The sequence below is a fragment of the Phyllopteryx taeniolatus genome, chromosome 13, assembly GCF_024500385.1.
Source record: "Phyllopteryx taeniolatus isolate TA_2022b chromosome 13, UOR_Ptae_1.2, whole genome shotgun sequence".
NCBI lineage: Eukaryota > Metazoa > Chordata > Actinopteri > Syngnathiformes > Syngnathidae > Phyllopteryx > Phyllopteryx taeniolatus.
In genome coordinates this window covers 7,534,997-7,560,085 of record NC_084514.1, presented here as the reverse complement: position 1 = coordinate 7,560,085, position 25,089 = coordinate 7,534,997, and the positions used below count along the sequence as shown (strand labels likewise).

The 25,089-nt window shown below is 39.7% G+C and overlaps 2 protein-coding genes and 1 non-coding gene across 13 annotated transcripts in view; all 3 read right to left on the bottom strand.

The window, feature by feature from the left end:
* The window catches only part of pcnt (pericentrin), a 57,282-nt gene extending 53,116 nt beyond the window's left edge, over window positions 1-4,166 (bottom strand). For 7 of the 10 annotated variants that reach the window (XM_061793709.1, XM_061793716.1, XM_061793711.1 and 4 more), the window contains exon 1: window positions 3,960-4,166. In XM_061793709.1, coding sequence (XP_061649693.1) covers window positions 3,960-4,007 — 48 coding nt within the window. In that variant the 5' untranslated portion in view covers window positions 4,008-4,166. Of the gene's footprint in view, window positions 1-2,770; window positions 2,841-3,959 lie in introns of all 10 variants that reach the window. The other 3 variants (XM_061793712.1, XM_061793715.1, XM_061793717.1) reach the window with 1 other exon arrangement.
* Window positions 4,167-4,651: 485 nt separating this feature from the next.
* Window positions 4,652-4,724, bottom strand: trnak-uuu (transfer RNA lysine (anticodon UUU)). Its single transcript has one exon. It is a non-coding gene; the product is annotated as a tRNA-Lys (tRNA).
* A 45-nt stretch (window positions 4,725-4,769) lies between these two features.
* Window positions 4,770-19,145, bottom strand: atg9a (ATG9 autophagy related 9 homolog A (S. cerevisiae)). Of its 2 annotated transcripts, XM_061795344.1 has the most exons (20): window positions 18,849-19,144; window positions 18,701-18,753; window positions 17,389-17,540; window positions 17,271-17,314; window positions 16,603-16,667; window positions 16,366-16,515; window positions 14,721-14,862; window positions 14,482-14,622; window positions 14,265-14,385; window positions 13,219-13,394; window positions 13,018-13,140; window positions 12,223-12,410; window positions 11,977-12,130; window positions 11,226-11,405; window positions 10,209-10,415; window positions 9,895-10,124; window positions 9,080-9,197; window positions 8,298-8,562; window positions 6,809-6,957; window positions 4,770-6,232 (listed from the first exon to the last, which is right to left on the bottom strand). In XM_061795344.1, exons 3-20 carry the CDS (start codon window positions 17,489-17,491, stop codon window positions 6,224-6,226), a joined length of 2,565 nt encoding a protein of 854 aa, XP_061651328.1. In that variant the 5' UTR covers window positions 17,492-17,540; window positions 18,701-18,753; window positions 18,849-19,144; the 3' UTR covers window positions 4,770-6,223. The 2 variants fall into 2 exon arrangements, with proteins under 2 accessions (XP_061651328.1, XP_061651329.1); XM_061795345.1 differs by lacking the exon at window positions 4,770-6,232 and having other exon boundaries at window positions 6,815-6,957; window positions 8,470-8,562; window positions 18,849-19,145.
* Window positions 19,146-25,089: the final 5,944 nt, after the last annotated feature.

Here is a 25,089-nt window from a genome sequence, read left to right as displayed (position 1 = left end):
ACATGCACATGTTGGATAAACCGGCCTGTTATTACTGCTTTCAACCCTTGCACAGTAACCCCAAAACTGCCATTTGCAAACTCGACTACTTTGTAGGTTTTTCAATAGAAAAGAACTGAAACGGCTTGATAGTGAAGAGCAGTGTGATGGAAGGTTCCAGTAGAAGTCCGAACGGTAGGCGTGGCTGTGTATGTGGTTGATGCCAGAGAAAGCAGCCAGTACTGATCGATTAACTCTTTTAGTAAAACATTTTTAGTTGCGAAAGACACTTTGTAAATTCTTGGTACTTGTAGTTCCTGTAACTAAAACAGGCTCCTATGAGACATGTTCCCCAAAGGTTCTTGGGCCTGTTGAAAGTTATACCTCCCTGAGCAAGAGCTTCTTTTGACCCCCATAACTTACCTAGGAAATAAATATGGACAATAGCTCTTGTGGTCAAAACACAGTGTAGAGTAAAGTTCTCACAGTTGAAATGCATGAAGGAGGGATGCCGGTAAAAGACTATCCACTAAATGTTTTCGTGAAGCGGAAAGTTTTATTTTGGTAGGTTTCTACTTTCGTTTTTGTTCTGATTCCAACTGCTTTGATAGGATCGTATGGACCGCTTCACAATGTTTGTAAACAACAGGCGCCATGGTGCAGAAAAGTAATTGACTACAACTGACCTGAACTGAAAACAATGACAAAAACTTGTGTTTGGGGTTCTACTGCCAGATATACCCCAAAAGGTTTAGATTTTTGATTTACATTTGAAAAAAAAATAAAATAATTAATTCATCAGAATCGGTGGGTCAGAATCAGCATTCAGGCCATTTACCATGTATTATCAATTGCTCTGGCCATAGTCTAATGACTATGGTTAAAAGGACCATTGATCAACTGTTTTTGAACAAATAAATTTGATTTCGCTCATCAGTGACTAGAGCTGTCCATTTAAGGTCCATCTGTTTGTGGGGTTTGACAACAAGCAGCTACTGAGTTAAGATGTAGACCGCTATGCTAGCTAGAGTTACGTTACAGAATGTGTTTTTTTTTTTTTTTTTTTTTTTTTTTTTAAATCTAGAAATGGCTGGTTAAAGAATACCACTCATCGGCCCTGTTTGAACACAAAACAAAAAATTCTCGTGAATGGCACATCAGAACCCTAGCCCAAGGCCGCTAGCATGTGACTAAACAGCAGACGAAGAAAAGCGGCAAGCAGAACACTGACATTTTGTCAGCAACAAAGCCACTGCCTGTAGGGTCCTGATAAGTAGACTTTACACTGATTTTATCGGGCTGATCGGTATCGGCCGATATTTAGCATTTTATGCTGATCGGCTTTAATGTCATAATTCGCCGATCCGATCAATGACGTCATTGATCGGCTCCTCAAGACATTTACTCCGCGTCACGGCGTGCACAGTATATTTGAATCCAAAAGCTAGTTTTTTGGTTTGTTTTGCCTTGTCGCGTGTCTTTGACTAGTACTGTAAATATCTGACGGCCAATGAAGTTATTTATAAAAATAAATAAATAAATAAATAATAAAAAAACATGTCAGCAGTGTGGGACAGACAACATGTCAGAGACAGGCAACACGTAATGCCCAGATCAAACTACAAGACAAATTTGCTCTTTCACGATTGCACTGTCAGACTACTGCAATAAATCAATCATCGTTTTTTACGATCATTGGGCTTTTTTTACGATCAGCCGCCGTTCTGTCGAATCATGCTCTAAAGTTTCGGTGTGGGTGAAGTCACTCATTCAGTCATCTTCCGTTCCGCTTATCCTCACTACGGTCGCGGGCGTGCTGGAGCCTATCCCAGCAATCTTCGGGCGAGAGGCGGGGTACACCTTGAACTGGTCGCCAGCCAATCGCAGGGCATATATAAACGAACAACCATTCACGCACACATTCACACCTACGGGCAATTTAGAGTCCTCAATCAACCTACCATTCATGTTTTTGGGATGTGGGAGGAAACGGGAGTGCCCGTAGAAAACCCAGGCAGGCACGGGGAGAACATGCAAACTCCACACGGCAGGGCTGGGATTTGAACCCCGGTCCTCAGAACTGTGAGGCAGATGTGCTAACCAGTCGTCCACCGTGCCGCTTGGGTGAAGTCATTTAATTCAAAATAAAGTAATTTAATAACAGTAAGTTAGAACCCATGATTTCTGCCATGTAATGTTGGTTTGACCTGACTAATTAGAATACACAATCTGACTAGAGCAATGATTTCCAACCTTTATGATATACCATTAATTATTGTATTTACTTTCTGCCATCTAATAGTAGACCATTCATTTGTTCTGTCTGTCACTATGCCTCACTGGCATAGAAGAACAAAGACACATTATTTATTGTAAATATAATTTTTTGAGCAATTGAGTACACACGTATATACAGTAAATGAACAGGTCATTTAAATAGACACATTCCTCCATCTTGTGATCGGATCAGTGATCGGTTATCGTTTTTTTAAACTCGCTGATTGGTGATCAGTCCCCAAAATCCTGATCGTGTAAAGCCTACTGATAAGATTACAGTGAGGACACTTTGTGCACATGGATTTTCTTTTTTGGGAAGTGCCAAATACTGTAAATTTAAAGCAACACTGAATTACCATAGCAACCTCATTCATGAGCTTGACCATACCTCCTTGCAGAAAAACAGCAGTGGAATGTTGGCGTGGAGAAAGGCAGAACACCCTGATTGACCACCCGCAAGAGTTGTGAATCCAAAAGAACAACACAAAGTTAAATCACCTTTGTCCTTACTTACCGACTGCTTCCGTGGCATGTTAGATGACTTCTGCAGTGAGATTATCAGGGATGAAATCTGAAATATGCACCTAAATGCGCCACGGAGGTGTTAGAATGATTTTAACCTTGTGTTGTCATGATACAAAAATTCTGACTTTGATACTGCATGAAGTACCTCGATACCGAAAAGATACCACCACCAAGAGAGAGAAAAAAAAAAAAAAAAAAAAAAAAATCAGTAAAACTAGCTGAATCATAGATACTGAAACATGAACTTCAAATTTAAGTATTTTTAGTCATTCAGAATAGCCTTGGTTAATGTCTTCTGTAGATGCGTCAGGTGGTGTCCCTTCATGCTTGCAGTAGTGTTGTGTGGGGGCCCCGGAGGTTGATTAAAGTACACTACGGTCTTCCACATACACAACATATTTTACACGAATGACTAATAAAAAGCTTCAAGTAAGCACACTGGGCCCCTTCTTGGGAGACAATTTTGAACATATCGCACAGCTCTACAGGCAAATGTATGTTTCAGTCGTTTACTGAACCCTATAAACCTTCAAAATGAGAACACTCGCAAGCGGCTCCAGGAACCGGTCATGTTCCTGACGTCACTCACTGTAGCGCACAGCTCAGGCGCACAGTTGTTGCGACGACCGGCTTGTCCCAACGTACAGTAATTACCCTTTGTAAAACCAGTTTAGCTCCCTACAATCTCTTTTTTGAATGTTTTCAACAATAAAGTGCTGTTTTCTTCTTTATTTAAAAACGCGTAACAAAACCAGTGGTGGTTTGGGAGTATGGTACGGATGAACTGTTTTTCTTTATCTTAAAGTCTTTATATTAGCACTGATTTGATATAGGAGCAAAATTAGTGAAGACTTTGTTTTCTTTTTTTTTGGCTTAACTTTCCTCACTGCAAAAGAACGGCGTGGATTGGAAAACTTTACCTGGCCAAGTGGCCATCGATGTTATTGTCATCACCACTGGACCAACTAGTAAGCGCGCCAAACGAGTTTGCGTCGCAATTTTAACACTGCCTCGACAACTAACCACAAAAAGGACAGACATATAATAATGACCAGTTGACAAAAAGTCGTGAAATGAGCGTAGCCCAGCGGTGAACAACACGATCCGTGACAAAAGAGTTGGCTAACATGCTAGCATTCCAACGTTAGCGTGCGCGTACTTTTAGCCGAGCCACTAACCTTAGCTCTCCCAGCCTCTAGTTTCCTCTGGCGTTCATCTTCGTCCATCTCCTGGTTGAGAGGAAAACATTAAAATGCAGCATAAGCAAGTCACGAGTGGACTTGAAAGCAAAACTTATATTCCTTCCGAACATAAGTTAGCATGTAAAAATCTTCAAGCTTCCTTGAGACACACAACTGTCAAACACAGCCTATTCAATATGGCCGCCAAGTAAATTTAAGGTTTGCGAACGAATAAGCCAATCAAAATCGCCGCGTTCCACGTCTTCGGCCAATGGAATTGTGAGGTCATTTAACACCAACGACAAGAACCCGCCTATCGTGGGTTACGCCTCTCCAAAATGAAACTTGGTGACCAATCATGTCACGGCCTGAAGTCGCAATGCGTGAATAAATTGCCCCTAGAGCCAATCAGGATCACGGCCTGAAGTCGCAATGCTTGAATAAATTGCTCCGAGAGCCAATCAGGGTCAGGGCCTGAGCGAAAGAGCGCGCGCGAGAGAGAGAGAGAGAGAGAGAGTTATGTAATATTTCGGGAGAATACGCGGTGCTACGCCAAGTCAAATCATGACGGCGTTTTACGTCAGTTTATTAACGTAATTACAGTTGACCGAACGAGAAAGTCAATATATTTTCCTGCTTTATATCTATCGAAGAAAATATTATACTAAAAAAAATAATAAATAAAAGCTCGCCCGAACAGGGACTTGAACCCTGGACCCTCAGATTAAAAGTCTGATGCTCTACCGACTGAGCTATCCGGGCTCTGACAAGTCCCTTTGGAAAATCTATTAAAAAGGCTAGAGCTCGTACAGCAAAGCGTCAGTTTAATGGCTGAATTTGCATTTGCATTTATACAAACCAGTTAAACCGAAAAGGCTAGAGCACGCACAGCACGGGAAGAAAATAGTTTCCGTCAGTTTAATGGCTGAATTTACATTTATACAAAGCAGTTATTTTACAAGAACAATAAAAGGTCGCTATTACACTCTTGAACCACCAGCATGTAACTTGATTGACAGTCGACTTCATGGCACATCCCTTCAGTGAGTGACATAATTACACAGCTTAAAAACGTAAACGTTCAGGCGAGACATGCAAACAGCCTAACAGAAGTTCTAACGAGTCATTAAAGTGCATCGAGAATGGTGAATTGATGACATTTTGAGTCATGCTGCTATTGTTATGATGGACTAACAGCTATTCTCTTAGTTAGCATTAATGGATGATAGTCATGCACGTTATGCTGAGAAGGGTTCATATGACCTCAATATTTTTTGCACAGTTCACAGACCACCCAAATCTGTTTATTTAGAGTAAGTGTGCATAACCCATTTTTAAAAATAAGCACAGAACTTGAACTATGTAATGGAACATGTGCAACATGATTGGCGCTGAACCTGCAAGCTCGAGCAAGTACACGTTGTATTGGTAGTGGTATACTGTAGACACACTACTGTCCTCACAAAAAGTTAGGGATATTCTGGTGACATTTTGGGACAAACTTAAAATGCACTATAACCTTCACAGGTGAACTTAATTTGACCTTCACTTAACTTTAAAATGTGAACGGCAAAAATCATAACAGTTGTTTGATCCATGAAAATTTCCTAGGACCTCCGCTTCTGTCTTTTTGGAACTCTTCCTGTCTCTGTTGCAACCAGCTAATGACAATGTGGTACTGTAAAATCAGTGGTCAATTTCCTGTCAGAACTTCCTGTACTTAAGACAGTGTCTTGGTATCATGATATAAAAATTCTAAAGATGTGATGAAGAGAACAGTTGAAATAACAATTCTCATGAAGCCAAGAGATGTATGGGTCCAGTCCTAGATCCAACAACCTGTTGTGATTTGCTACTTGTTGGAGAACAGAAAGTTGTGCAAAAATCACTGACATGTGCTTTCAGGTCAAATTAAGTTCCAACTGAAGAGGTTATGGTGCATTTTGAATTCATTCTGAACTCTTACTCGAAAGCCAAATACCCCTAACATTTTGTGAGTCGTGTATATTCATTCCTTAAAAAAAAAATAAAAAATAAAAAAATTACAGAACTTCCCTTTTAGTGTCTCAAAAACTTTAGGAACATTATTATGCAGCCCCCCGCGATAATTTTAATGACCAATGCAACCCACAGTAATCAATTCAGGGTCCGCTTTGATGAATTCTTCTTTGTATCAGAGTCCAGGAGAAAGGTCCGGTCAAGGGTAGTGTGTTTACGTTTCTTTGAAGAGAAGGAACCCAGTGGTTGATCCAATGTACCAACTAACAAACCTGAAATAAAAGCAACAGAGATGTCAGTTTATTTCTCTGTTTATGTGTACTAAACAGGATCAGCCTTTCTACAGGTTGTCCCGAATTTCTGGCCACAAAGGCAAAAAATATTATGTCAAGCACATTTTATTTAGGGCTGCAGCTATTAAAATTTTTTTAGAATCGAGTATGCTACCGATTATGCCCTCGGTTTATCGGATAAAAATTGATTTTTAATTATTAAACACAATAGCACGCTCTCCTTTGAAGTGTAAGCGTGGCCGGAGCGGTCAGCTTGCCCCGATTGCCCGAGGACACGTGCTACGTGAGGTATTTTCATATTTTAAGTGTGCTTTATTTTTCTCATGGATTTCAATGACATTCACAAGTCTCAAGCAAACTCCATGCGCCACGATTTGCAGACATCCTCAGAATTCAATGAATTGTTGTTTGCGCCCTCATTCCCAGGTTACGTGCAGTGAGTGTCTAGAAGGGAGAATACGCATAGATGAAAAGTGCGCAAAGACTTCGGGGCAAACGGGAGAATACAGCCCTATGTGTCCAGACTTCAGGGACAGCTCATAGTTTCAAAGCTACCTTGTGTATGTGCGGTGGCAACTCGTCCTCGGAGCTGTCCTCCGGTAGTGACTCGTGGCAGCGTGGTGCAGATCGCTGCGACTCTTCTGACCAGCCACCCATCGGCGCACGGGCGGACCTGGTCACCTTTCCCCTTGCCCCTAAAGAACCTGGAGGGGAGGGACTTGTTAAAAAAATGTCAAATTTCTAATGAGGTCCAATACACGAGCTGTATCAAATGTTTTGTCATTTTAATAATAATCAGTTTAGATCAGTGTTTCCCTGCCTCTCCCAGTAGCGAAGTAATGTAACCAAAATATTCTGATCAATTCAATCATTATACATACTTCAAACATGATAAGAAAAAACATTCAAGTTAGCAGGGGTCTGGCTCTGTAGAAAGGTGCAGATCGAACTTTTTTTAAAATCTTCCTGAAGTTCTTATTAAACTATTTTTTATGAAATTTGGATTTTATCAATTGAGTACATATTTTTCGTATCTTTGTTTCACAATATTTTGCTTTTAATTATTTTTGATTATATATTTTCATTTACTATTTTTTAATATTTTACTTACATATTTATTGAATACAAATATCAGGTTAATTTTCTATTGTTTAGTGTAACACTTATTTTGTATATTACATTTAGTTTTAAATTATTTAATTTTTTTATTAGGTAATATTACATTTACTGTATTTATTAGATTAACTTAGTATTTATATTACTTTTATTATTCAATATTTTATTTTTAAATTAAATCTTAAAATATTTCAGTTAATTTATTTATTTTTATTCATCTAGTATTCATTAATACAAATTTTCTATCAATTGTATATTTAGATAAAAATAGTTTTTAATCATGGAATATGTCTCGTAAGGTGCTACTTATTATTTATTTAATATTAATGTATATTATTGTTTTTAATGATTCTGGATTTATTTGGCTTTTTTTTAAATTTCTATTTTAATGCCTTTTTGTTACAAAGGCATGAAGTAACAGTTTATTTACAGTGTTCAATTTGATCTACAGCATATGACCGATCAATGACAGCATATGAATGATAATACAAATGTTTACTATTATATCCAGTGCACCCTTGCATATTTGCAGTTTGACATTTGCAGATTTGCACGTTTTGGGTGGGGACCTATCAGTTTTTTGCTTGAAAATCTTACCTATTCACAGTTTTGTGGTACCATCTTTGTACCAAGGAACTGTTGAAGTGAGTTGAGGCGCGTTATTTTGACAAAAGTAGCCATTTGCCACTTTGCTGCCATCTTGTAATGTCTAACAGTACAGCATAACCATTTTGAGTCAACAGCTCGCCGATTTTCACTATTTGCGGCTCTTCTGCAGGGGCTCAATGTATTACGAACATTTGTGTGTTAGTTGTTTTTATTCATCTGAAGTCATATTTGTTTTCACAGTCATACAGCAGGCTGCATCAAATGCTCTTATGGCCTGCATGTTGCTCAACCATGCCCTCCTGGGTGTTGTTCTAGTTACCGCTGTATGGGCGCTGGTCGCCACCTTGTTGTGACGATGCCCCCTCCAGACCAGTGGCGGCGGCGGCCCCTTCGGAAGCCGAAGAGGGGATGGCGGTGGGACTGGGCACCATGGTAGGGAATGTGTGCGAGCGTGGAAAGTATTTGTAGCGGGTGCCGGGCACGCTCTTCACCTCGTCTGGGACGCTGTCGCTGCTCTCGTCACTCTCTTGCCTGTGCCACGTGTGGCGGGAGAGCGTATCGCCTCGGAACTGCTGTTTGTGCAACTGAATAAAAAGAATAAACATTTTCAACATGACGTCAACGTACTTCCAGGTGGCAATTTTCCAATGGCACCACTAGTAAACAAACCCTTACACGTCATCTGACCAAGGCAGAGCGATTGAGAAAACAGGGTAAATGGCTTGAATGGTGATTTTAGCCTACTTCTCTACCGTCGTAATTTGAATGTGTGACGTGTCAGTCGAAAAGAAAATGTGAAGTAAATTGCTTCAAAGGAAATGGTTCGTTGGCCCTAATTTACATTCCAACAGGTACGTTGATTCAGAAATAGGGAAATTAGTATTGCTAATTAATGGATTATAACACACATGCTATTTTGACGCTGAAATGGCAGGCGCACTCTAGAGTTGACGTTAACTAGCAGGCTTGCCATTATATTTTCTAAAACTTGTTACCTATCATTTTCAAACATTATGAAAAGGTCCATAGGAGGTGGACACAAAATGGGAGATGTTCAAGAAAAATGAGATCAAGAACGCATGTGTGGACACTTCCACTTACCTCGTGTATGTAAAGTGCATGGATGCTCATCTCCATGGAGGCGTACTCTGACAAGACCAAACTGGTGAGTTGAGCCTCCCACGCACTGCTGCCTGAACTCACGGTTCGGGCATCCGTCCTTTGGGAAAACAGACAGCGTACAAGATTTAAAAGAGGAAAATGACAAATGAACTACTGTATTGAATCACATAGTAGCTAGGGACTGCAAAGAGTACCAGGAAGGTAGAGAGGCGCCATTTATTTGAAGAATTCATTTCATTAGCCTGATAGCACAATTGCCTAAGGCATTTTTGAATGTTTTCAGAAAACAAAACAAAAAAACCTAACAAACTCCACAAGCAAGAAGAGTCCAGAGTCAAACTACAGTAGCATGGTACCTTGTTTACAGGACATGAGAGTAAGCTTTGTTTGTTAAAAATGGATCGGTAGGAACTGCAACTGTGTCAGGCTGTCAGCTCTGAAAAGTAGTGAGTAGGAGCCGATGGCGAATTAGACAGCTCCACTGCGAATTAGCTGCTAGTAGCCATTAAACTGCCTTTTTTTGTATTGTGTTTTTAAATGCTTTTAAATATAGTACTTATAATTATGTAAAGCTAATTGACTTACTTTGTTTATGAAATGTGATACAAAAGGGTGCGTTGCCTTTTTTTTTTTTTTTTTATAAATATATTTTTTATTTTGTGCTAACTACAAAAAAAGAGAATAGGTGAGTTTACGGAGAAATGGTTCTAAAAACAAAGAAAATTTGCAAATAGGCGAATGCTGAACTGGAAATATGCTATTTGCTGTACTATTTTTAGACATAGTGCTTGTACCCGGAGCCAGCCATGGTCCTGCTCATAGAGGAGGCGTGGCCGGCGGTCCTGTAAGTTGCACCGAAGCTGCCCCTCAGGTGAAGACTGCTGCTTATTGGGGAAAGTGAGCGTAAGGCCGCCACCGCGTCGCTTGCCGCCACCGCGTGACCACTCAATGAACCATCCTGGCCAAAATGAACAGAGGCCAGAGCTGACGGCGCCACAAGAAAATTGGCAATCAGGCTCCTCGGCTAAAATTTGAAAAAAAAAAAAAAAAAAGATCAAATCAGCGGGGGATTTATCATAACGGTGATGCTCAAGTGCGCGTGCAGTACTTCAGATTCCGAGAGCGGATGAGGATCTGAGGGAGCCCCGGTGGCCTCTCGCTGAACTCTTTCCTTCAGCTGGCTGATGAAGTGCGTGGTCTCGCGGGGAGGCTGCCACTGTGGGTTGGTGATGGCAAAGTGCATCAGGGACAACTCTGTCTTGCCGTCCTCTGCCTGCTGGTAGATGGATGCCTCAGTCTTCCCCTCGGACATCCACTGCGGATGTAGAAATACACATTTTAATTCATTGGCCACCAGGGCTAGGCAATGAATATATTTAATCAATTAATTCCGTGTTTGTCAGGATCTTTGTAGTTGTTTTTTTTTTTTTTTTTTTCCAGTGAACCTCTGCCTATGTGCGGTTGTATTTTGGGAAAAAGTCCGTTATTCGCTGAAAAGCTCAGATTCATTTTTGTGCTCACGCCAAAACAATTAATAATAGTATTACTGTGGCGCCATTTTCTGGAAAGTTGTTGTTTATTAATATAATTCATTAGCAACTATGTAAAAATATCTGTGTTTGAGATGTCCTGTTTTGTTGGCTATCCTTGAATGTACCTTGTGCAGTCAAAGTGAAACTGAAAGTGAATGTTTCCCCCCCCCCCCCCCCCCCCCTCCTGATACATGCTACTAATAGCCTGTGTAGTCTACGTTACATTTTGCCTGTATTCCCTAACATTCATATTGTATGTGAATGCAAAAAGTTGATTTTAATGATTTATACCATATGTGTAAAGTGCTAGTGTACATATTTGTTTGCCCATGTATGACACCACGTTGTGCAGAAAAATAAAAAATAAATAAAATAAACAACATGACAGGGAGGACACGAGGAGAAAAAAAGAAGTGGTCGAATTTCAAAGATCCCCCCCCCCACAATTTTTAAAAAAAAAGATCCGTGGCCATATACCAATAACTGTAGATAATTTTGCAATAAAACGCAGCGTTGATAAGTGAGGCCCCAGTCCAGGTGTATTTAATGCAATGGCCTGTAAGTGTACCAGACCGAAAGGCAAAGACCCTTACCGCAGGGTGGCCATGTTGCCTGATGTCCATCTGGGCAAAGGAGCAAGTGTCTCCCACACCCACCACCTCCACGGTGAAATTCCTGAAGAAGTCGATGATCTCCAGCGACTTCCTCCTCAGGCAGAAGATGAGAATGATGGGAGTCACCACTGGACTCAGCAGCTCCTCTAGTATAAACACCTACAAGAAGAAAAAAAACCTGACGAGCAAATGTCCGTATAAATCAGGTTGGGCAAGGTATTGGCCTGTGGGCTACATACCGCCTGCTCCGTTCATTAATCCATCTCACCGGGCATTTACATGATCAAGAATCCTGTAATATTTGTTGCGTTAATTTAGCTGGTTTGGCCCTAAAATTGGTGAATTAAAATGGAGTATTTACTCATGTTTTAAAAAGTAAATAATTCTAAATCAGGACATAATTGGTTAATTGATGTATTGTAAATGATAAACCAAGAAAAAAATTTGTGCCGTATGAGTGGTTAGCACCTCGGCCTCGCAGTACTGAAGTTTGGGGTTCGAATCTCGGCCTGGCCTTCCTGTGTTGTTGACCATGTTTCATTTTTGTATTTTATTTCCTTCTTGCTTAGATTAGATTTAAATTACTTTTAATTCATTCTCAATGCTGCTCTTGTACATTCCCGCCCATTTATCCTTTTTCAAAAATCAAATGTGTCCCTTTGAGCACAAAAGATTGCCGACCCCCGGTATCAATGTTGATATTTCATCTTGTTTTGTTATTCATACTTACGGCTTTGTACTGGAAGACCTGTGAGAACTGGTCTCGGGTCTCATATCTGTGCGCGTTGCCCTGCCAGTGGTCAGGCATGTAATGAATATGAGCCAGAATTACTCGCAACAACTGCTCGGGACAAAACACCATGTGCTTATCAGGGATAAATGACCTGAGGACAAAGGAGAATCCCATATGACTCCAATCCTTAAAACGAGATTGCATTGAAGATTATCTTGCCACTAAATGGAACAAATTACCTACCTGCACACTGTAATGCACACTCCCAGCAGCGTGATCGACGATAGGACGTGTTCAACGGCGAGCACATCCTCGTCGTAGATGGTCAACGCGATCAGGACGGCCAGGAGGGAGCCGGCGAAAAAGGCGACATTCTTGGCCACCACGGTCAGCAGAGGAGAGAGGAAACAGTTCATGTACTTGGATGCGGCCTGCATGTAAAAGAGGAACAAAGGAGGAAGAAGTGAGAGAAGATTTATATACCTAAAGATGGTGATGATGATTAAGTGCTGCCTCCACGAGTGAAAATACAATCCATGCTTCGATTGGAGGTTGCTTTTTTCCTTCACACACACACACACACACGCACGCACACACAGGATGAGCAGTGGCTCACTTGCATGAGATCGGACCGCCCCTTCAAAACCTTATTCAGCAAGGCTTAAAGAAAGAAGTGTTATGATTGTGTTGATAGGTATTTTAAAGAAATAAGGCACGTTATTAAGAAAGCCTTGACGCAAAATTGCGAAAATCCGCAAGTAATTAAGGGCCACAAGATGGCAGCAAAACAATATTCAACATTTTTATAATAGACTTGGCTATGGCCCGAGCACGAAACCCACCCCAAAAAATTCTCAATAGGTGAATTTGCGAATGCCCAATTGTCTGTTTTTGCTTTTGTGGATTGGCATTTTTACAATGATTCGAACCGAAATGTAATGGTTTCTTCTTTGGCCCATGCCACAACCCTCCACTAAGTTTCATGAGTTTTTGGAGTTATGCTTATAATAATCACATAGGCAAATAAACCACACTCACCTTGTAGCCTTTGCTAAGTCTGGACATGAGTTCGTGGTCCAACTCATTGAAGTGGCGCAGGTAGCATCGGCCGTAAAGAGACCAGCATCGCGCTCCGAGAGAACCGGGCTCTCGCTTTATCACCTTGATAAACACACACATACATACATCATCACTCTTGATCGAAATTTCGAGTTTGAATGAGCATGTGAAAAGCTGTACCTCCGTGTAGCTAAAGAAAGCATAGAGAATCTGCCACACTAGGATGACGGGACACAGGAGGAGGTTGGCGACGCCGATCCACAGGATGCGCGTTGCCAGTCTGTCGGCCAGCTCGAGACGGTTTCCTCCTCTCTTATACTCCGGCTTCAGGCTCCACTCGTTCTCAAAAAGCGAGCCTAATGAAGCAAAACAAGGCAGAAATTAACCTGAACAATTTATACTGCGCTTGGTGGAATTTGGTGGAAAAAATATCTATTTACTACAAATAACATATCATTGTGCATCTATGTCAGCAACGTATAGTGACAGGCACAAAAATTAAATGCTCATCCACTAGATGGCAAAAGGTATACTGTAATTAATCCATGTATCCACCTGTTGCCGCTTTGTGTTTAACGTAACAGGCCCAGATTTCACACCGACCGAGTAAGTAAATTGAGATGGAAATATTTTAGTATACAGAACTTTATAAACTTTTTGTGACATTTTTGTCTGGTTGTGTGCCGTGAGACTTTCGTAATCTAAAATATGGTCTCAATAAAGGTTGGGAAACGTTGGTCCAACTAGTGGGCACCCAACCTGGAAGTGTCATAGAATCAATGCAATCCTATAGCCTGCCAGTCATTATAATGACAACTGCCACCTTACATAAAAAACACAAAGACTCCAAATAGTCATCTAAAAAGTCAAAGACCACAAGTTCACTTGCTTACGCTTCGGTGCAAAGCATACACTTGTTTTATGATTCAAGTGACTGTTTCTTCCGTGAGTTATTAATGACAACTGCCACATTGCATAATACAAATAATCAGAATAAAAAAAAAATAATAATAATAATAATTCAAAGACCAAAGTGCACTTGCTCATGCATCGGCCTACAACATACAGTGGTTGCATTATCCAAGTGATAGTTTCTTCCGAATTTTTTCCTAAAGATTCTACACACAACATCCCATAATTACATGAAAAACTTTCATTTTTTTCAAATGTATTAAAAATAACAATAAAAAAAAAAAAACTAACACATGCACAGTGAAGATACAAACCTGGCCCCCAAAAGAAGATGAGCTCAAAGTTGTACTTGAGGCCCCGCGTGAAAAACACAACGTCTCCTAGTAGAGGAAGGCGAAAGCGCACAGGAAGCACAGATTTATTCACCATGGCAACCTGCAGAAGTCAAAAGAAGAGACAGCATAGGGCCCTGAGGTCACATGGGAGCTTTATTGGATAAAATAACAATGCGGCACACAGACAAATAACAACCATGTAGTTTTTGAAGCGTAGGATGCGGTGATAAATATCAAGCTCCGTCAGCTCTTTCTTATGGATGCAGATCTGGTGTTCCTTCTGGATTTCTACTATCCGAGCCTGAACCTCCTGCCATGTTGCGTACGGCAGCTCCGACTAGTAAAAAAAAACATGAGTTAAATTAAATGTATATATTATTCTTTTTTTAATTCAATTCAATTAAATGGCAATAGTGACAAGATGGCATGTCTCACCATTGTCATCTTCAGAGCGTTAATGTAGAAGGATCGGATTTCCCAGTAGCAGCACACGTTGTAGATGAATTTCACCAGGCGATGGAGCCAAAACACCCCGGAGATCAACAGCACAAAGATGACAAATGCGTTGTCTCGGATGCTGCACGCAGAATCGATAACTTTACTAGGGCTGTTCTTACAGAAAACACAAAGATCCTGTAGGAAGCATGATTAATGTTGTTTCGGATATGGCTGTTTAATTAAGCCCAAGGTGGTCAAAAACAACAACAACAACACTTTTACTGTATTAACCAACTTGTAAACTCTATGTTAAAGCAAATTACAATATTTGCACATGTAGTGGCTGGGGGTGTTAATTTAATTGACTGCAGATGAGGGTAAGGCTTATAAAAAAATTAAAATGACAAGAGTATAAAAAAATATTTCATTTTTTTTATTGGTTTATTGAACGGTGGACGACTGGTTAGGACATCTGCCTCACAGTTCTGAAGACCCGGGTTCAAATCCAGCCTCGCCTGTGTGGAGTTTACATGTTCTCTCCGTGCCTGCGTGGGTTTTCTCCGGGTACTCCGCTTTCCTCTCACATCCCCAAAACACTGAAGACTCTAAATTGCCTGTAGGTGTGAATTTGAGTGCAAATGGTTGTTTGTTTATATGTTCCCTGCGATTGGCTGGCAACCAGTTCAGGGTGTACCCCGCCTCCTACCCCCTGATAGCTGGGATAGGCTCCAGCACTCCGGCGACCCTTGTGAGGATAAGCGGCTCAGAAAATGGATGGATGGCTGGATGTAAAGTTGAAATTACAGTTATTCAACATTCGTAAACATGATCAACAATAAAAAGAAAATACTACTAATAAAAAAATACTCAGGTGACTATATAGAACATTAGGGATATCCTACATTATTGTTGATAAAAATATGGAACAAAACAAAATTGTACTTTTAGGTTAGACACTCACTAATCGTAACATAATCAGGGTGAGGCGATTGTTTGAGTGGACAAATTGAGACACAGCGTCTATTACAGGATGTGACCACCCGCTGTTTGGGTGGGCAATATGGCCTGAAATTTTTTTATTTTAAACTTTTTTTTTCTTCTCTGCTAATGAGAAAAGTAAATGAGAATGAAAACAAGTTTTGCTTTTTTTTTTTTTTTTTTTTACCCTTCCTCTCTTCTCATGCTTTGAAACATCTGATCACGCGAGACTTCCAGATCGGCGGTCAACAGAATCTTTTTGTGTGTGGTCTGCTGAATTGAGATTCTCGGAGCACACCACACACATGAAGAGCAAAACTGTTGAATGCCTGATTTTGTCCTAATGTGTGGGGTGTGTAGCGGATAAAAAAAAACTTTTAAGAGACGAAAAATCTTTGTGTGTATCAGGCCTTAGTGGGAACTGGCTGCAAGTCGCTTTTTTGAAAAATAGTCACTAGAGTGGTTAGAAAATTCGCTAAACAGCAACCACATCGCTAAATTGACAAAACCGACTCCGCTTCTGTAAACTAGCTCTCCGTTTGCAGCCATTTTGTTAATGCTCTTAAGTAGGGATGAGCTTAGAACCACGGACGCTGCTAAAAAAACCAAATAATCCTGACAAATTTTAATTAATTGATAAAATCAATTCATCAACCAGTCCTACCGTGCGCTGCAGATGTCCACGGGCACCAAAGCGTCGGGCAGAGTAACCTTGGACGAATCCGTGTGGTTGACAAACTTGTTGGCGAAGAGGATGTCGTAATCCACGCAGTTGGCAAGGAACACGGTGAAGCCCACCACAAACAGCAACTGACTGTGCAGATGCACCGCACTCATTAAAAGGCATCGAAACAGTATTTCGTAAAAAATGCTTTAAAGACTTTTAGAGGCTACGGCATACACCAGCTCGAAGATCTCTCCCAAGAGCATACACGTGAATCCATTCTTCTGATGCAAATTATAAACGTAAAGCACGTTAAGGAATTATTTTATTGGCTCCGCCAAGATAGATTGATATTCCGTCCTGCCTGTTATTCGCTGTTTCAAAGTTTGCCGCATCAGACGCATACCAGTCGAATTATTCGCTTGTCGATTTTGGACATAACTCAGTTAAGTGAGCGTTCACACGGATGTTGCAGCTTCACGCATTAAGACAATTTGAAGAACAATCTCATACGCTTGGTGAATTCTGCTTCATGATGATAAGTGTAAGATAAGCTTCCAATCAGAGATTTTGCTTCTAACTTTGGATGAAATAGAATTATTTAAATTGTCTAATTAATCCTTCAGCCCTATTTCAAATTGGATAATTTCCCATGCAAACACAGTCAGTAAGTCATACACTAAGTATAGAAAAACACTGCTCGGCCATAAATCAAATAAAAAAACAGTAAGTATGGCGGTAACTTAGCGTGCTTTCTTGTGCCAAGTATTCTTACGTTGTTGCACTAACTACTTGATTAAACGCCGTTCGTAATCTCAAACTCCTGATGAGCCTCCAGTATTGTCTACACAAATGAAGACAATAAATAAACTTAGCAGAAGAGGACCATAAGTTTAAAAGGATATTCTCTGGAAGAACAGGTCCAGGTTCTCGATATGGTGCCACTGGGCTGCAAATAAAAAAATGCCATTTAGGGATATTGTTAGAAGAGACCACGATTTGTCTTTTTAATGAGTCTCTTACATTTAGCGCCCTCGGGGACGTGCATCAGCAGGTTCTCCTCGCCCGGCGGGGAGTCGCTGTACGACGCTTCTAGGCGCTGGTACTCCGTGTCGAAGTGCGCCATCGCAGTTACAACGGCGTCAGTGTTGAGTCGCCGCGGCCGTCGCTACTGACTGGCGACGTCCGGGGGTGAAGAGAAGGGGTAAATAAAAAGATGATGTGAAGTAAACATGACAAAAGGAATATTAGTTAATTCTGAACTGTATGTTAGTACATCAGTCAAGACAGTGGTACTTGTGGACGCAGATGGAACTGGGGACCTGGGTGGAGGGGGGAATCGTGCACCCCCCTTTCGCCATGTAGAGAGACAAAAATCTCAGGTAAAGCAGAGGACGAATGTTCCCTTTTTTGTATCCTGTTTGTCCTCATTGACAATTTCCAAAATGTACTATATGTAAGGGATATTATCCACAGAAGCCTCATTCTAATCAAACTATAAAAGAACTAGGCTCCGATTATTAAAATAACACTTTTTTTTGTTTAGTTTTTTTTAACCAAGACCGGCATGCGTTGGTAAGAACCCCCACTTTCCAAAAATATCATTTATGACACAAAATTCATTATTCATTGCTGAACACATTCACTGCCATTGATGGCTTTAAGGAAGTCAAATATCCATGTTAACTGGGAAGGCTGTCAGTGAATGAGTTTTAAAAGTAATGATGCTATCTTTTAATTAATTAGTAATTGGGTTTAGGGTTTACATCCCACAGGCACAGTCTTTTTGGATTGTTCAGGGAACAATGCATCGACTCGGCTTGTGAGTCCAACAGCCTACAGGCACACAAGCAACCATTTTGTCAAAAATCGCCAAATATCCACTTAAAGCTCCAGAAACTGTCACAGGCTAGTGCAAGGCAATGAAGGGAATATGTCACATGGACTTAACCAATGCAGAGCAGTGCAGTGTGTTCTAAGAATATCCAGACTTTATTTGAGCTCACGAGACACCACTAGAACAGCTGAACTTTATTTTGGGTTAATAGCGGCACTTTTAAGTGGTGGCAGGTGTGTCCTGACTCCCATTTAACATGAGTTTGAATGTGACTGGTTAATTCTGAACACAGCAACATCCCAGTTATAAGAGGGTGTGTTTATTTTTAACCCCCACCCCCTCGGGATAAAAAAAAAGACATTTTTGGAAATTATTTATGGAAATGATTTATCTGGGTCTAATTTTTTTTCACACACTGTTTTCATCACATAAACCTGGCTTTTGAAGGGGTGATTAGATTTTATATATGTATATGTATGTATGTATATATATGCTCACCTCCATTCCAGCACAACGCGTCACCTCCAGCCGTGGATATTCACCATTCCCGACTGGGTGAAAAACGGGAAATACATCAAAGGCGACATCAACCCACTATGCAGTATATGTCAATGGGGTGACATGAAAATGGTCATAAATATCTTACATTTGACGAGGCGCTCTTTGGAGGTAAACAAAGAGCACATTGGCGAGGTCCAGCTGTGAAACTCGTTCAGGTGTTGTTGCTGCGGTTGACAGCGAAAAGGCCAGCCTTATCACCCCCCCACCCCCAAAAAAATGCACCTTTTCTTTAAACAGTCGGCGAATTCCTTACAAAAGAGAAAAATGTGCGTGTCGGGAATTTTAGCAGTCAAGTGCTTTGTTTTCGTTTTCCGGTGCCTCCCCTCTTCCGCGGTTAGCTTTCGTTTGGAGTAAGTCGTTCGCGAGCTAGCGTCGTCTGTCAGGGGTACAACGCACAAGGGTTGTTAGCCAATCGGAAAACGAGTTTTAGGTAGTTGTCACCCAACGGCTAATCACATTCGAGAAGAGGCGGGCTGCGGGAAGGTAGGTTGTCCGGTGACACACGGCCTCTGTAAACATTGTTTAAGGAGGAACTATTTACCGCCACCGCCTGGTTGTTTGTCATACGAAGAGATAACGTAAGGTAAATTGTAATTTAAAAAAAAATATTTTAATTAATTTTTTATAGGCAGTTGGTGTAATTTGTAGCTGAGGTTGAAACAAAAGCCAAAATGTGTGTGTAAAAATAATTCATTTGAATAATGATTGCTCATTCTCCTTTTTTAAATTGTATTACAGTATTTATAATTAATTTAGTTGTACAAATTCGTTCGTTAATGTTTTTAAATATTAATTAAATAGGTACAATTATTATTATATAAAATTTAATTTAAAATAAATTAGTTAAACAATTACTGAGCAAAATGAATACAAAATATATAGAAATGAATAAATGGATGTAAATATGTAATAAAATAATTAATTAAGTGAATAAAGAAAGCATTGTTAAATCACCGAGTTAAATTATTAACAAAAAATGTTTAAAAGTATAAAACAAATTTATACTTCACTGTTGAAGTTCTTTGATATGTCTTTGTGTTAAACTAAAAATAAATAATTATTTTTAGTTAGTGTAGTTTGCCATAGTTTTAATAACTGAATCCCTCTTTGAGGAATTATAATAAATTTAAAATTGTAATAATTAAAGGCCAAGTTTATTTGATTAGCACCATTCATATACGAGGCAAATCCATACAAGAAAAATCCATAGTGCTTTACAGAGATGAAGAAATACTGATTAAAATCAGGATTAAATGAAAAGAAGAAAATACAACATAAAATTAGGAACAAAAACAGTAAAATGCCTAACACATAAATGATCAAGTTAAATTCATAAATGGAAGATGGTGTAAACAAATAATAATATTATTGATTAATGAAAACGCAGCAGTGTACAATAATGTTTTCAGGCCAGATTTAAATAGTTATGCAGTTTTGCAGATTTATGCAAATCTTAGGTCTTCAGGAAGTTTGTTCCACAGTTGAGTAGCACAGAAACAGGATGCTGCAGTAAATACATAAACAAAATGTGATCTTGAATAATACAGTAAATGCATCCATTTGGTGCACTGCAATAGTTTACTCTACTAGCATGTGTTCAATACATATATGTGCATGGTCATGTGCACGCGCGCGTGTGTTTGCATTTTATTTGTGCCGTCCCCCACACAACAACAAGATGAAGGAGCTGACTGTGCATTACCAAGATTAAAGTTTGCACCGTCGAGCCCACCTTCTGTCGCACCCCTTGCTGCATTGAATATTTAAAGAGTGCACGCTTGTGGTGGGACAGCTGTGGCTTTTGTACACTGCTTGAGTTACACACTTTAACAGCCATCGCTGCATATGCATGACAAACATGGTTATTTTCATGCTCGATCCATATATGTTTATATTAGTGTGTGTGTGTGTGTGTGTGTGTGTGTGTGTGTGTGTGTGTGCGTGTGTGTGAGAGAGAGAGATTCTTTAAAGGACCCCTATAATCCGGTTAATTAAAGTGATTTAAATAGCTCTGATTGAGATTATAGCATACAAATATATTATTGTATTGCTCATATTGCAATGAGCAGCCAGTCACTTTCATCCTTCTAGATGTTCACTGAGCTGAAGTCTCTCAAGAATGGCTGACTTTTGAGGCAACTGAACTCCAACTTCTACCACTTTTGGGGCAATACATTACCCCCATTTATCACGAGGGATATGTTTCGAACCCAACGGCGATAGGTGAAAATCTGTGATAGCTAGAGACCGTATAACCGTATTTTAAACACATTTAAACCGATGAAACCCCACTTTTTAAAGTAGTATTCCTTAGCACCTGTTCTCACTCTCACCCCTTCAAGAAATGGGAGACCATCATATAACATCACTTTGCGGAAACGAAAAGAAGAAGACAGGGTACACCCTGAACATGCAAACTCCACACAGGGGAGGCCGGATTTGAACCCGAGTCCTCAGAACTGTGAGGCAGATGTGCTAACCAATCATCACCGTGCCACCTTATTAATTAATTTATTTGTTTGTTTGCTTATCCAGGTAATGCAATTGAGGACAGATTCACATTTGCGATGCAATTTTTTGGATTTATTTATTTTTTGTTGAAAAAAAAAACAAAACGTAAAGAAAACAACTGCTAAAACCCTCCCTTGTCATTGTTCACTGTCTTGTGTGTGCATGTGTTGGAGTATGAGTACTGCTGCAGGCTGTCACAGGCCAATTCAATTACCCAACGGTCGGTGGGTTGGGGACGCATCGACTAATTTGAACCCAAAGAGGTGCTGTCATACCGGCCATATATACAAGCCACGGGTGGGTAGTGTTACATTAGCCGGGGGGTGCTGGGAAGAGGTGGTGTAGTACAGAGGTCTCTCAGGATGAAGTCATCCTCTCTCCTGTCTAGACACAGCAATTAGAACACAGCCCTTCCTGAACTAGCATCTTTATAGGACACCCTATGGACGATGGACGACGAGGGTCATCAGATCTATTCATTGGATCCAGTTTATAACAGTTCCACACTTTTAAAAGTAACATTTCCAAAATGTCCACAATAAATGTCTCGAATTGAAGAGACATTTTATTTTTATTTATTTATTTATTTACCTTAATCCACCTTTCTTGACTGGTTCAAACCATTCCAACGTCAAAATCGTCAGCTCATTTAGGTCATATACGGGACTAGATAAAGAAGATAAAGAACACCCTCGTTGACATCAAATATATAATAAAATAACATTCCCAAATTAAGAGAAACGTTACAAATTTACCACCTCCTTCCACATTTCTTGACCAATTCAAACTGTTCAAACTTCTAACTGTTCAGCTCATTCCGGACACCTAACTGTTTTCCACATTCCAATCATGCCCACATTCCTGAATTTTCACAATAAAATTCTCAAATTCGGAGGCAATTCACATATTTACCTCCTCCTCCCACATTTTTTCGACTGATTCAAACCATTCCATGACACTATTTTCAAACAAAGCCTCCATAAGACCTTCTTTAACCTCAGAGATGTGATTTGTGTGCATGTGTGTGTCTGTGTGTTGGATGAGTCATACAGATTAGGTGACATCATCACACAGGGAGTTGATCATCATGTGTGGATCTCTATTTTCTATAACAGGGCCAAGTACTACATGTTTCCACGGGCCACGTACGGCCCCCACATGATCAAGAGTCCTGTCGTGTTTGTTGCACTAATTAAAAATTGGTCATTTATTTATTGTAAATGATAAAAAAATATATATTAGTCAAACAAACAATTAGTTATTGATTCAAAAGTAATTGTTTTTCTATGTTTGTGAGGATAAGCGACTCATAAAGTGGATGGATGGATGATTTAAAAAACAATGCTAGGTCTTCAATGAGAAAGGCGTAATGCTGTATCAGTGTCATATCTGGGACAGGACTACATTTTTATCATTCTTACTTGCTGTAAATCTGTAAAAAAAAAAGAAAAAAGTAAGAAAGGTAGACACTTCTAACATTAAGACGCAAACACAGAATGACGCTAGGTCTTTAATGACAAAGGTAAAGGCAGTTTCATAATCGCTATCCATTTCGTGACTGCAATGCAACAAATTTGTCTTTGTGTTTTGGAGCTCATAGCCACACCGCCAACCCCTTCCCCCCAAAACCAAAAAAAAAACATTTTTTAAAAAGCTAATAGCGAGCCAAATTTGCCCACCGGGGACATTTGACGCTGTTTTCTGTGTATATCTCTGATTTATGGCTCAGACAGACATAAATAGAAGAGGGGGGGAAAGCAAAGGGTATAATAAAATGATGAGAGATTTATGAGGCTCTAAAGCTGATTGGCTGTGGCATTGTAAGTGTGCGCAACACACACACGTAACATGCATACGCCAACAGGCTACAATATTATTTACCCTTGCACTATCTAATCGGATCCTATACTACAACTATGTGTAGCAAAATGAAATGGTCGAAATATTTGAAACACCTGTCAGTATGCATCCGTACAGTTCAACACCACTTATGATTACAAATAGTGGCCCGTACATTAAGTACAACTCGGTTGCTAACCATAACAGCAGCATCTACCTATAGTCTATAATTCAGATGAATTAAATTGTGGAGTCTAAGATGAGCTTACATTGTGTGGGGACAATTAGCACATTCTGGTAGAATTGGAAATGTGGTCGCTCAACAATGTTGTCTCCATGAGAGCCATAACAAAAGAGCCAGAATTTATCTCCCTGTGCCTTTAATGCAGAACCCAGCAAAGTAGGATATTACACGTGTACCACGGTATTTCCTAGCACAGAGTGCATCATCCCTTTTCGACAAATAAGGTTTGGCATTTTGCCGTATTACTCCTAGTTCAATAGTCCTTTGAACTCCGTTGGTAACCAAACCAGCAGCACCAACTGAGCCTTGTTAATAGTATTAAAAGATGTAAGTACATTATGTGGAGAGGGTGTCTTTCAACAACAACAGTGTTCCGGTAGAGTCTAACGTGTGGTTGCGCCACAATATTGTGCCTATTTCTCCATTATAGTCCTTTGAACTCTGTTGTTAACCAAAACAGCAGCACCTACCAAAGTGTGTAAACAGTCTTAAAAGTGATTTGAAATTATGTGGAGATGGCGTATTTAACAACAAATTAGCGTTCCGGTAGAGTCTGACGTGTGGTCACTCCATTGTCCTTTGAACTAAGTTGCTAACCAAAACAGCAGAACCAACCGAAGCATGCAAAGAGTAATAAAAGTGATTTTACATTATATGGAGATGGCATCTTTAGATACAGATGTATTGAATCTCATTAGATCAGAGAATGGACGCACGCACACACACACACAGACACACACACACAACAAATATGCAGTGTCAGGGTAAGAGAAGGAGACACAAAGGAGAAAGCGAGCGAATAAAAAGACTTGACATGGTCAGATGAGTAAGCAAAGTTCTCCTCTCACAGAACAAACGTATGAATCCACCAATGAGAGGGTCACACTGTTGTCATGGTAATGCGGATTTTAACTGGACAGTGTGTACGTGTGCGTGTTGTCGTGCACGTGTGGCTTTCGGACATGTAATTATCAACTGCAGCGACCCCCACCATCTTTTCGCACTGCAGGGATTTTCCCGGGAAAATCTCCCTTGCTGGGGCATTTAGGGTATCGACTTCCACGCAGACCTCCAGCAGAATATGTTGATTGAATTGTATTGGATTCATGCATCCGGGAGTACCAGTCGGGAGGGGCTTAAGTTTGGTTGCAGGTCATGTGAAGTGTAACAGGAGATTTTTGCTGTGTAATTTGCATGGCTTTGTCATTAAAATGCACATTTTTTTTTCACTTCAATGTTTTTTTTCCTGTATCAACAAAGATATATATTTTCAAGAGTAGAGGTATAATTTTAGGGAAAGTTATAATTTTCAAAGAAAAAGTTGTATAAATTTGAGGGAAAAAGTAGTATATTTTTTTTCTGAAAAAATAAAAACAAAATAAAATAATAGTTTTAGGAATTTTACAAGAATAAATGTGTACATACTGTATAGCTGTAATTTTATAAGAATAAAGTAGCAATTTTATGAGAATAAAGCATCATATTTTCAGATATAAAAAGTAACAAATGTTCCAAACAAAGGTAATCTTTTTTTAAAAAGTTTTAATTTTATCTGATAAAATTAGTAATTTTCCCAAAATAAAGTTTTGTTTCTGAAAAGTCATAATTTACCAAAAATTTTATGAGAATACAGTATCATTTTGAGACTTTTTACAAAGTTAAATTTCAATTTAAATGATGTAAGATTAAGACTTTATCTTAAAAAATATGAGACTTTTTTTTTCTTGAAATG

Bases quoted from the DNA above. Each gene is read 5' to 3' on its own strand.
- atg9a (XM_061795344.1), bottom strand. From the start codon at position 17,491: ATGGCGCACTTCGACACGGAGTACCAGCGCCTAGAAGCGTCGTACAGC. The intron at 14,623-14,720 runs GTGAGACATGCC...TTTTTTTACTAG, and splicing joins ACGCTCTGAAGATGACAATG to TCGGAGCTGCCGTACGCAAC. The intron at 8,563-9,079 runs GTAAGTGGAAGT...CTTTTTATTCAG, and splicing joins ATGCACTTTACATACACGAG to TTGCACAAACAGCAGTTCCG.